At 44.4% G+C, this 12950-nt stretch overlaps 1 protein-coding gene across 2 annotated transcripts in view; it reads left to right on the top strand.

Moving 5' to 3' along the window:
* Positions 1-12950, top strand: part of PLCB1 (phospholipase C beta 1) — a 703903-nt gene that overhangs the window by 528691 nt on the left and 162262 nt on the right. For both annotated transcript variants that reach the window (XM_084825185.1, XM_084825194.1), the window contains exons 13-14: positions 671-755; positions 11630-11807. In XM_084825185.1, the coding sequence (XP_084681311.1) occupies positions 671-755; positions 11630-11807 (263 nt within the window). The remainder of the gene's footprint in view (positions 1-670; positions 756-11629; positions 11808-12950) is intronic.

Genomic DNA, 12950 nt, shown 5'->3' with positions numbered 1-12950 from the left:
TCATATACATGCATATGCATTTATATTATATTTTCTTTTTGTACGAATGCCTGGTCTGCTAACTATGATTTTTCGTTAAATATTGCTCGTAGTCCAACATGTGTTGTAAAGGTAGTGTCAAAGTTCAAAAAAACAAAACAAAACAAGACATGTTTTGGGAATTTGGAAGAAAACAAAATCTCAGCATTGTTTAACCTATATTTTCTTTCTAGTCTTGACCTTGAGTAGAAATGTATAACAGAGAGAACTGTGAAACTGTGGCAGGAATTGCAAAACTTCATGTAAACTAAACCAACAGCAGTGGAACAGTGAACGAAGTTCTTTTTCATTAGTGTGCAGCTATTGCGTTTATTTTGTCTTCTCTTAAGCACATATTATTCTATTCCTTGTATGTATGCAGGGCAGGTTCACTTCACTTTTTCTGTTTACTGCTGCAAATGACTGGAAGCCTTTGTTGTGCTATTTAATGTAAAAAAAAAAGTGTGATAAGAACCTTTGTAGAAGTCAGAATAATGGCATAATGACTCTAGATCACCAAGAACAATTTAGGATGATAGGATCAGAAAATTATACCTCTTCATCTAGTTAAAGGATATTACATTTTCCATTACTGGCACTTTGAGTGTTATGAATAAGCCTCATTTAATTCTATACTTTCTTCCCTTTTCAGCCCTAAACAGCAGGCAAAAATGGCAGAATATTGCAGATTAATATTTGGTGATGCTTTGCTGATGGAGCCGCTGGAAAAATACCCGGTAACGTGATTTTGTTATTTGGTCAAATGTTAAAAGACAATGAATTGATTGACAATTCTTTGATATCCATTCTTTTTTCCTATACTATCCCCTTCAATTTGTCTCCTTGTTTTGCTTTTAGAGTGAGTATTTTATGGGTATGGTTTCTTTAGTGGCAATTGTAGTGATGCTACGAAGGGTGTTTAAAACAAGTATTTAAAATAAATGGACTTTCACAGAAGAAAGAGATTTGGAGATAGACCATCTTTACAATTATGTTGCTTTGCTGCCTATTTTATTCTTTCTCAATAAGAAAACTCATTTGTTATCATCTAGGAAGAGAGACTCCTCCAAAAGCTGTGGCTGGATTGATTCAAGTGCATTTAAGATCTGAATGAAAATCCTGACAAAATTAGTTTTGCAGTAACCTCTTGTCCAGGCTTGTAGTGCTGCTGGGGCTAACTGGGATGAGATGAGACCCTGGTGATTGCCCAACAGCTGGTGTTCTGACATCACCAACTGGGGCAGACCCTTTCCCTACTTGTTTTGTGAGCTGTGAACTACAAGACAAGCCACTGAGCAAGAGAGACAAGAGCGCCCACCACTTCTGCTAGCTGGGAGAGCTCTAAGCCAATCCCACCCCACCTTTATGCACCACTTCCTCCTCCTCCTCTTCCTTAACCTCCACCCTCCTAATGATGAGTCTGCAGAGTGTAAAAAAGGTGGTCGTGCTGGGATTGGCTGCCACCACTCCACCAGCAGCACTGGCTGTGGCTGGATTCTCCAGTGGGGCTTAGAATTTGGGACTGCCTGGTAAACAAAAAATACTGTGTCCAGAAGTGAGTAAGATTTCTTCCAAGAAGCTGGCTTCATTGTTCTTTGTTCATTTGTTTTTTCTTGTGGTTTACTCAGACTTCAATGGGACTTACTCCCAGGTAAATGTGTAAAGGATAGCAGCCTGAGAAAAGCTCATCCCATCCACACACACACACACACACACAGCGGAAGGGGAGAGGGGAACCTGGTTTGGTAGTTTCTTTAAAAATAATAATAATCTGGATTACGGGCAACTAATTTGGTGTGTTTTTGTTTTTAAAAGCTGGCTGAGGTGGATTTGGGGGAACGTTGTGCTTAATTTTTAATGGATGAAAATGGATTGAGATTTCCTCCCCATTTGGGCTATGGAACTGCAGATAGGCCTGTCTCAGCATATTGGGCCAAATTCTCCAAACAGAACTTTTCAACAGTGCAATACTATGCATGTCTACCAGAAGTAAATTCCATGATGGAACTTACTCCCAGGTAAATGTGTATAGGGTTGCAGCCTGAGCAAAACTGAAACCCTGAACTGGGGTGGTGGAGAAGCTGGCTTGATTCCTGTTTCATGCAACAGCTTCTCCTCTGCTGCTTTAAGCAGTTAGGACTCCATCTGGGACATATCCAACTCTGGCATTCACAGAACTCTGAACAAGGCAAGATATCCAAAGTTCATTCTTATTCTATAGTTGTAGGAGAGGTGTGGCTTTGGGGGTGTCATGAAGAGTACCTGCACTTCAGAATTTACCACTGCACCATTGCTCTTATCCCTACTCCAACCCAACCCAATCAGCAAAAGCCCAGCACATAACGTAGTGTAGAATATTCTAGTGAGGATGCCTAAAAAGTTTGAAGGCTTTTTAAAAGCAGGGTAGCTTTGTGTCACAAGTGGAATAAAACCAAGAGGAGACTACTGTCAGCAAGTGTGTTCCTTACTACCGTTGTGCTAACAAAATTAATCACCTACCCACTAAGTATACTCCGAGTACATGGGCTGATATAAATCCCCTTCACTACTAGAACATCTTGTCACAGAAACAATGTGCACTCTTTCCAAGTGAGACATTAGTGGTTTCAAACATGCACAAGCTATCTCCTGTCTGTCCATCACATATTTTGGTGAGGGGGATCAAAATTTGCTATTCAAGTATCCTTAGTACGGGTAATTCTGAGAATTCTGATAATATTCTGTCCTGCATAAATATAGCCTGTTTCTACAGTTCTTCTTGTATGGGAAAAAATCCCGAAATAGGGGTTTCTTCTTACTTGGGACAAAAGCAGCCTCCTGAAGTCAAGAAACAAAACACATGAGCCTTCCCAGCTGTAACCATAAGGCAACACAGGAACACAGCCAGTGCAGGCTGGTGTCTCCAGTGTCAGTGGGGCAGTGAATCTACTCTGGCTTTCAGCCAGAACTAACCAGAACTCTACAAGAGCCATCCAAGGTGCTGTACCTACTTTGGGGATAGGGTTCAGCACCTTGGATAGCCCCTTTGGAGTTCTGGCTGATTCTCTGAAAGCGGGTTTGCAGCCCCATGGCATCAGAGCCACTAGCCTCCAGTGAACACAGCTCTTTCTTGCCCCAGCAGATGAGTGGAATGGGAGTGGGCGAGAGGAGGAAGCAAGGCACTGTGGTAGCAGTGGGCAGCCTTTTTCAGTCCAAGGGCCAAATTCCAGCCTGGGAAAGTTCTTGAGGGCCGCATTCCATCTGTGGGTGGGGCCAAAATGTGATTCTTACCAGTTTTAAGCCTAGTTAGAAGCAAGCTGGATAAGCCTCTGCATGTCTACTCCGAAATAAGCAGGACTGATTCACTCAGCTGCATTTTCAAATATCATCCCAAACACCAAGCCTCTGCATGTCTGCTCAGACGTAAGCAGAAGCAGCAGGTCTGCTCACAAGGAAGCAGAGCTATCCTCTGCATGTCTCTGCAGAAGTCTGCAGCCCAAGCCTCAGACGTATGCAGGGCTGAATCATTTAGCAGCTTCCTTCGCTCTCCCTAGCAGAGAAAAGCTCTTATCTCCGATCAGCAGTTGACTGGAGATAAGAGCTTTTCTCTGCTGAACACTGACAAAGGAAACCTTTGTCAGTGCTTAGCAGGGAAAAGCTCTTATAGCTGATCAGCTGCTGATTGGAGATAAGAGCTTTTTTCTGCTGGGGAGAGAGGCAAGGCAGGGGATCAAGTCAGCAGGCTAGATGGAGAACCCTCATGGTCTGGATTCAGCTCATGTGCCACAGATTCCCCATCTTTCCATGATGTACATGATTGAAAAAAGGGATCCAAGTGAATGCAGGTAAGGATTTATTGTAGATGCACCATGGTTTGTTAAATCACATTTTACAGAGGAGCCACACAAGTCATGCATGTCATGTATCTTCCTTTGTTTTCCCAGTGCTGCTTCCATTCTTTTTCTTCCAGGAGAAAATACATCTTTTTTGAGAAGGATGGAAAAGTAATATAATCACAGGCATAGATGTACCTTAGCTCTACTTTTTTTTGTCTTTTTAATAGGGATGTACGAAAGTCACTTACCTTTCTGCAGATTATGTTCATGGGGGGGGAGGCGTTCCATCCCTCCCTCCGGAATCCTCGACGGGGGGGGAGGTGATCTGGTCCTCCTCCCCGGAATCCTCGATGGCTGGCTGTGCTCCGCGGTGGCTCCACGGAGCAGCTGGCCAGGCCCAGGCCAGGGCTGTCCACAGCCGGATTTCCGGCCGCAGAGGGCTCTGGGTAAAAAAAAAAAAAATGCGTACGCAAATGGCGGCGGCTATGGCCGCCGCCATTTGCGTTCCTTATTTTTCGCCATCTTAGTCTACGTAAATATTTATGTAGACTGTTACAGCGAAAATAAAGGGGAACGCAAATAGTGTAGTGGGCGCTATTTGCGTCCGTTTTTGATTCGCCGTCTTAGTCTATGTAGATATTTACGTAGGCTAAAACAGCGAATCAAAAAGGGACGCAAATAGCGCCCACTACACTATTTGTGTTCCCCTTTATTTTCGCCGTAATAGTCTACATAAATATTTACATAGACTAAGACGGCAAAAAATAAGGAACGCAAATGGCGGCAGTAGGGATGGCGGAGAATTTCTCCACGAATCTCTGGGAGGCCAAATGCCAACGCATTCGGCCCCCCGAAATTAGTGGTGAAATTCTCCGCTGGCCCCCCACTCCCCCCCCCCGGGATGGGACTTACCTCGTGCGAATGTCCCTCTCGGCGGCAGGTCCCCGCGGCAGTTCGGCGGCGTTTCGGCGGGGGCGGCGGCAGCCAGTCTTGTGACCGGCCGCCGCTGCCACCATTGCAAAATAAAAAAGAAAAGTAAAAAAAAAACCACACACCCATGATAGGCTACGTAACGATTTACGTAGCCTATCACGGCTGACTTTGGAAATCTAGCCATGATAGACTACGTAAATCGTTACGTAGCCTATCACGGGTGTGTGTTGTTGTTTTTTTTACTTTACTTTTTTTTTCGTGGCCGGGTAGACGGGGCGCTCCTCCCCAGCCTGAATTTCGGTGGCGAGGGATGGGGTGCCTTCCCCCCGGCCTGAATTTCGGCCGGGCGAGGCGGGGTGCCTCCCCTCCCTCGCCTGAACTTCGGGGGGAGAACTGAAGCGCCCCCCCACCGCGAAGCAAGCTGCGGGACCAGGTAAGTCCCTTTCGTCCATCCCTAGGCGGCAGCTGTAGCCGCCGCCATTCGCATACGCCGTTTTGGGGGTTTTTTTTAACCGGGATGTGATAGGCTATGTAAGTCTTTACGTAGCCTATCACGTCTCTGTAAAAAAAAAAAAAAGAACCCAGGCGACCAGACTGCAATTGGCGGCGGCAGCAGCCGGTCAGAAGACCAGCCGCCGCCGCCGCCCGGAAGATCCGCCCCAGGTAAGTCTCGTCCCGGGGGGGATCCACGGGGGGGGGTGGCAGGCCGTTCTGCCACAGATTTCGGGGGGCCGAATGCACTGGCATTCGGCCTGAGATCCGTGGCGGAATTCTCTGACATCCCTACTTTTTAACAGGTGTGGTTTTGAAGTAGGTAATGATCTATCGTGCCGTGAACCTATCATAGCACAGCACACATTCAGTATAACCTTTGTGCACCATTTTTATCACCCATGTATTTTTTAAAAGATCAATCTTTTAAGTAGCGTGGCTATATATATATTTAAATGGTAAAGTAAAATATTAGTGAAAATCCACTCAAATGAAATAGACACTTATAATGCCATAATGTACTATATAATTGTTTTTTACATGATGTTGAGGAAAACCCTTTCCAGTCATTGCCATATAGCAAGGTGGTCAATGGTGGTGATCAGAAAGGTTTTTTTTTAATCATCTTTTAAAATTAGCATTATAGAGCTGTAGCACTATACCACTATAATGCTGCTTTAAAGAAAAAGCATTATAACATTGTAAGGCTACAGTGCTGCACCCTTATAATGTCAATTTTAAATATTATCAGTATTATTTTCTTTTATTTCTATACCGCCTACTAGCAAAGGCTCTCTGGGCAGTTCACAATATTTCATAAAAATACATACAAAAACTACAACATTATAAACATTAGAATACAACATTAGAATAAAACGTGGTCTAATTTTTTTAAGATACAACACTTAAAACAAATAAATAACTGAAAACAATTTAAATGCACAATTTCAATTAATGACCTGTTCAAGACAGCCAACATAAGTGCCCCATCATATGCTATTAAATGCCATTAAATGCCTGGATGTAGAGGGGAGTCTTAACCTCATGCCAAAAAGATGTCAACCCTTTCTGATCAGCACCATTAACCATCTTTTTAAAACTGCTGTGATTGGAAAGGGTTTTTTCGTGTATATATATATATATATATATATATAATGGGGGTGCAACACTACAGAAGTCTTTCATTTATGTTATATTTCACTCTTTTAATACTACAAGAAATTTAGCTGGAAAAGTGTTTTATTGATACTTAAAAGATGGTGATAAAAATGGTGCCCACTGCAAAGGGTATAGTGAATGTGTACTGAGCAGTGATAGGTTTCAGCAGCCCAGTACATCACTACCCACTTCAAAACCATGCACCTTCAAAAAGACAAAAAAGGACACTGGTGTGGACAGAACATTGTAGGATGTACACACTGAAAATGCACAATATCCTCCGAAAATGTGGAAAATCTATTGCAGTTCCACTTGTGGCTTACAGTGGAAGAGCAAGGATTTATTAACACTAGGAGAATTGTAGCAGCCATGTCAAAAATCAGACTAAGTGGACTCATGTTCTTGCTGAGCTGGCATGAGATAGCTAAAACAGCAATGTGGAAATTCCCCAAATTATTAGCAGGACTAGGTCTCTCTGACACTGGCATATCATGTTCCAGTCCTCTGCTTGGCTTGCATATTGCTTGGCTACATATCAAGGTCTCGTTCTTTGCTAATCATGCCCTATTACCCATTTTCATAGACCTCGCAGTTAGAAACAGTAAGAGAAGGGGAGGGGGAAACTGCCTGCTGTCATATCTATAAAAGTCATGTATTACTGTGATTTGGGGCTTCTGGCTCTTTGGAAACGATTCCAGCCTCAAGCCCGTGCGTTAAATAAAGAAGAATCTCTTTTTCCTTCACTCTGTGGTCTCTCTGACTCTGATTTCTGCTACATAAATGGTGCCGTGATTCGGATGTGGCAGGCTCTGAGCCAGACAGGTGGCAGTTGCCTGCTCTTAATCGCCGCACCGGGAAGATGGGCTCGGCACATGCCTCCCTTTCTTGGCGCCACCGACCTTTTTGTTGGGTGAACGGGAGACAGTCTGAGCTGGGACCGCCCGAACGGTAGCGAGCGGCAAGAGAATCTTGGGAAGCGGAGGAAGGAACTTGAGCCCTGCCTGTATTGCAGCTGCAGTTGAGTTGAAACCCACATTGGAAGCCTTCAGGAGAAAGGCAAGTATATGGGAAAAAGAGGGCCCTGCCTTTAGGGAGAAAGGCCACTGGGCAGAAAAAAAGAGGGCCCCGCCTTATGAAGAAGGTCAGTGTTGGTGGTATACGTATACAAAAGAACCTACTCCTTGCGGGTAGAAGGGGGGCCTGATCACACCCCCGAGTGGGCACCAGTACCTAGCACGCCAGTACTCAGTAGGAAGCTGGGGAAGCCGTTTTCCGCTCTGGTAAAAAGTGGGAAAAGTGGGTGGCAGGGACATATGGATGCAGTGGAGAGAATGATGATTGTGTGAGTGGCTACTGCGGTTTCTGAAGCATACCGTTGACCGTCCGGGTGCCCAGGCCAGTAGCAAAGTGCATGGTGTGAAAAATCCTCTTGTGTCGGCCAGTGAGATCCCTTACTCACTGACCAATCCCCATTGGATTTTCATTCCGAACCCGGGAAAAGAGTTTTGTTGCAGTATGTAGATGATTTGCTCCTGGCAGCATCATCAAGACTCGAATGCTGGCAAAGCACCCAGGAAGTGTTACAACTCCTGTGGGAACGGGGATATAAAGTATCTCGGAAAAAGGCACAACTTTGTAAAACCCAGGTACGATATCTAGGGTTCATAGTATCTCAACATCAGCGAGAATTGGGTCCTGAACGGAAAGAGACTGTGTGTGCCCTGCCTGAGCCAACTACTAGGAAGCAGGTGCGGGAGTTCCTTGGGGCTGCTGGGTTTTGTAGAATTTGGATTCCCAACTTTGCTGTAATGAGTAAGCCTCTGTATGAAGCTACCAAAGGTTCAGAGGCAGCTCCGTTTCAGTGGGGAGAGCCACAAAAACAAGCTTTCATAGATATCAAGAAAGCATTACTCCAAGCACCAGCTCTAGGACTTCCTGATGTGGCTAAGCCTTTCCTGTTGTATGTACATGAGCGAGACAATGTAGCTGTAGGGGTGCTGACACAGCAACTAGGATCATGGCAGAGACCTGTTGCATATTTATCCAAGCAGTTAGATGTAGTTGCCAGAGGCTGGCCAGCCTGCCTGAGAGCCATTGCCGCAACAGCCCTCCTGGTTAAAGAGGCAGATAAGTTGTCGATGGGACAAGAACTAACCGTCCGGGTTCCACATGCAGTACTCACGCTAATGGAGTATAAAGGAAATTATTGGATCACCAACGAGAGCATGACCAAGTACCAAGCTATGCTCTGTGAAAACCTGCGTATCAAGTTAGAAGTGTCATCCAACTTAAATCCGGCCACGCTGCTGCCAATAGAACCAGGAGGTCAGCCTGAGCACGATTGCATCAAAACTATGGATGAAGTTTATTCCAGCTGTCCAGACTTGCGTGATAGCCCATGGCCTCACCCAGACGTCACCTACTTTACTGATGGAAGCAGTTTTGTCCGAGATGGGAAAAGATATGCCGGCTATGCAGTAGTAACTAAAGACAAGGTTATCGAGGCCAATCCTCTGTCTGTGGGAACTTCAGCCCAAAAGGCAGAGTTAATTGCCCTCATTCGAGCCTTGACGTTGGCTGCTGGACTCACGGTCAATATTTATACGGACTCTAAGTATGCCTTCACCACCCTCCATGCCCATGGAGCATTGTACCATGAGAAAGGATTAATAAACTCCACCGGACAAGGTATCAAAAATATAACAGAAATATCAGCTCTATTAGATGTCGTGTGGCACCCCAAATGTGTGGCAGTAATACATTGCCGAGGGCATCAAAAGGGAACAAGTGATGTGGCAGAAGGCAATCGATGGGCAGATCAAGTAGCCAAGCAAGTTGCCCTCAGAGGTGAGCAAGATAGAGAAAAAATTGAGATGACAATCTCGGAAGCCCCGTTGTTCCAGGTTAACTTGACAGATGTGCGTCCAACCTACACTCCGGAAGAAGATCAAATGGCTGTTGAGACCCTGCAAGCTAAGAAAATAGCCCAGAAGTGGTGGGAACTGCCAGATGGACGAATCTATGTGCCACAACGTCTAGCTTGGAATATTGTACAGACCGCACATAAAGCTACCCATCTGGGAAAAAGTGCCCTGGCAGCACTACTACAAAAGCAGCTCTACATCAATGAACTACACAGTTATGCCAATTTAGCATCTATGCGATGCATAGAATGTTCCAGAAATAACCCCAGACAAGGAAAGAGACCCCCTCCCGGAATTCAGCAACCTGGCACTCTTCTTTTTGAGGCCCTAGTTGTTGACTTTACCGAAATGCCTAGGGTAGGACATTATCGCTATCTATTAGTTTTTGTGTGCTCTTATACAAGATGGGTAGAGGCCTATCCCACCTAAACTGAGAAAGCACGTGAAGTTATAAAAGCCTTAATGAAGGACATAATTCCGAGACATGGATTACCCCTATTTATTGGATCCAATAACGGCCCTGCATTTGTTGACAAAGTGTTGCAAGGAGTTAACCATTTATTAGGCATTCAGTGGAAGCTCCATTGTGCGTACCGCCCACAAAGTTCTGGACAAGTGGAGAGGATGAATCGGACCCTCAAGACCCACTTAGCCAAGCTGTGTCAAGAAACCCAGCGAAAATGGATAGAGATGCTGCCCTTAGCTCTGTTCAGAGTTCGATGCACTCCACACAAAACTACTGGTTTGTCTCCCTTTGAATTAATGTATGGCAGGCCTCCCCAAATTTTAGTGGGATTGAGGGGAGACCTGCAAGAATTGGCCAATGTTAGTTTAACCCAAGAGGTTCAGGCACTGGGCAAAATTCTTCAAGCCCAGCGCCGGTATATTTTGGAAAATAGACCCCCAATTCCTATTACAGAAATCCATCCTTTCCAGCCGGGAGACGAAGTGTGGGTCAAAGATTGGAAAAATGACCCTTTAACTCCCAGATGGAAAGGACCAAACACTGTTATACTTTCCACCCCTACAGCTGTAAAAGTAGCTGGAGTTAAACCTTGGACACATTGGACGCGAGTCAAGAGAGCAAAAGGGGGGGAGTGGATTGCAAACAGGAATCCTGACAATCCTTTAAAAGTTGTAGTAAAAAAGAAAAAGCAGTAAAAGAAGACTCAGGCTAGACCTTACTGGGGACATACCAGGAAATTGTTCCCCCTGCGTACGGTCAGACCTGCAGCTGGAGAGTTGAAGAGAGGGACTAGACCCTACTGCAGCTTGCCGGGTAAATGGCTGCCCAGCGTACGGTCAGATCCCAAAGAAGATTAAACATGTATGTTGCGATGTTAGTAGTGTTAAGTTGCACCTCCTCAGTATTGTGCACTAAAGGGGGGCCTGCTTTGGGAGAGGGAAGTATGCCCCTACGGTTCGCCGATAATTATTGGCTTCACTTAGCTAATATCACTGGAGTAAAGCATTTTTGTTTGCCAGAAGATATACCGGCCAATAGGCTTAACGTCAATTTACTGCCTCAGCCACTAAAACAGCTGCCCGCTACGCTTTAATAGCTCAGCAAGATATAAAATAAAAATGCTATAGTAATCCTGTGTTATGTTTTGCCAACTTCTTGTGTAATAAAATGCTATAATTGTAATAAAATTCTGCATTTAAGGGGGGAATGTAGCAGCCATGTCAAAAATCAGACTAAGTGGACTCATGTTCTTGCTGAGCTGGCATGAGATAGCTAAAACAGCAATGTGGAAATTCCCCAAATTATTAGCAGGACTAGGTCTCTCTGACACTGGCATATCATGTTCCAGTCCTCTGCTTGGCTTGCATATTGCTTGGCTACATATCAAGGTCTCGTTCTTTGCTAATCATGCCCTATTACCCATTTTCATAGACCTCGCAGTTAGAAACAGTAAGAGAAGGGGAGGGGGAAACTGCCTGCTGTCATATCTATAAAAGTCATGTATTACTGTGATTCGGGGCTTCTGGCTCTTTGGAAACGATTCCAGCCTCAAGCCCGCGCGTTAAATAAAGAAGAATCTCTTTTTCCTTCACTCCGTGGTCTCTCTGACTCTGATTTCTGCTACAGAATCTGCACCCTAAGGTATCTGCAGAAAGAGCAACATGTTATATTTCTGCATTTCAGGTAGATGCCATCAATATGTGGGCATGGACTTAATTATACTAATTCCACTATTCGAAGATGGGAAGGGGCAAGTGAGGGAAAATGGAGGTAAATGTTGTTTAAAGGGACATCCTTAGTACCCATGTCTTTTTCTTTATCAGCTTGAACGTGGTGTTCCTCTTCCAAGCCCAGCAGACCTGATGTACAAAATTCTGGTGAAGAATAAAAAGAAGTCCCACAAGTCTGCAGATGGGAGTGCAAAGAAGAAACTGTCTGAACAAGCGTCAAATGCATGCAGTGATGCATCCAGCGGGTTTGAGCCTTCCTCTCCTGGAGCAGGTAAAAATGTGTGAAAACACAAAAATCTTTCCTATAACATGAGATGGCAAAAAAGGGGATGCATGTTATAAATTACAATTGCTTTTAAATACATAGTAAGTATATAGGACAAAAGACTATGCATGGTGCCAACACAAGTTGATATCCCTGATATACTCAAAGTATATTGCATTGGTATCGTGCTGGGCAGGAAAACACTCTGTACTCCAGATAGTAGTCTGCAACCAGAAGTATATCTAGTCATCCTTCGTGAATGCCTCTCATGTAGCCTTCTTAATAAAAACAAAGGATGCCATGTATTGCTGAAGTATGAAGAATCACATATGTTTAGGCATAGCATTATATACAAAATTCTGTGTTTACACACAGGTTACGTACAAAAGAGAAGAGGGATGTAATATTATCTTTCTTATAACTTGAAAACCATTTTTGTTCTTACAAGAGAAACTCTGGACAAACTTTGAATATGCCCTGGTTAGCATTTGAGGGGCAAGAAAATTTGCTTTTGAGGCTAGAGCCAGTCCACAGGTTGCCGCCTGTCCACCTATCTGCTGTAGGGAAATAATATAGAGCAAACCCTCACTGTTGCCACTTCAATATTGCCCAGCTTAAGACTGAACTTCCATCTCTTTTGAGACAGCAAGGCAAGCCTCGTGATTCCTGTCTGCCTTACACCAATGTGTCTAACTCCTTGCAGTCTGTTTCCATGACAGCAGCATCCTTCTTTTTATGTCATAGATGCCAGTATTTTTCTTGGGTTCTCGTTAGTTAGCATCCATTCAAAAGCTTGTCAAGAAATCCTGCCTTTTAACATCAACACTTGGAGACACTCCTCACACCACAAGATCAATGTCCATTTCCATGTCTGAAGTCTGTTGTGGCCAGATCCCCCCTCCCCCGCATCTGCACATCAGCTCTTCAGAAGGGTAGTCTCATTATTTCCAGGCACACAGGACTTGGAAGGGTCCCTTCCCATTGCTTTCCTTTGATCAAAGACTTCCTGTGAAAACTTGGGCTACTAGCTTGGTTTCTTTATGCCCCACAGCATGCCCCTTCAAAATGAGAAGGAAAACAGGGCTTTTCTGTATTTCAGCTGTTTTGCTAAAAAATATAAATGTATCTTAAGAGAACAGGAGTAAAGTG

This window comes from Heloderma suspectum, chromosome 1 (genome assembly GCF_057233095.1).
Source record: "Heloderma suspectum isolate Gila_16-S chromosome 1, 16-S_ref, whole genome shotgun sequence".
Lineage (NCBI taxonomy): Eukaryota > Metazoa > Chordata > Lepidosauria > Squamata > Helodermatidae > Heloderma > Heloderma suspectum.
Note: the sequence above shows the minus strand (reverse complement) of the source record. Positions and strands in the feature narration are given on the sequence as shown.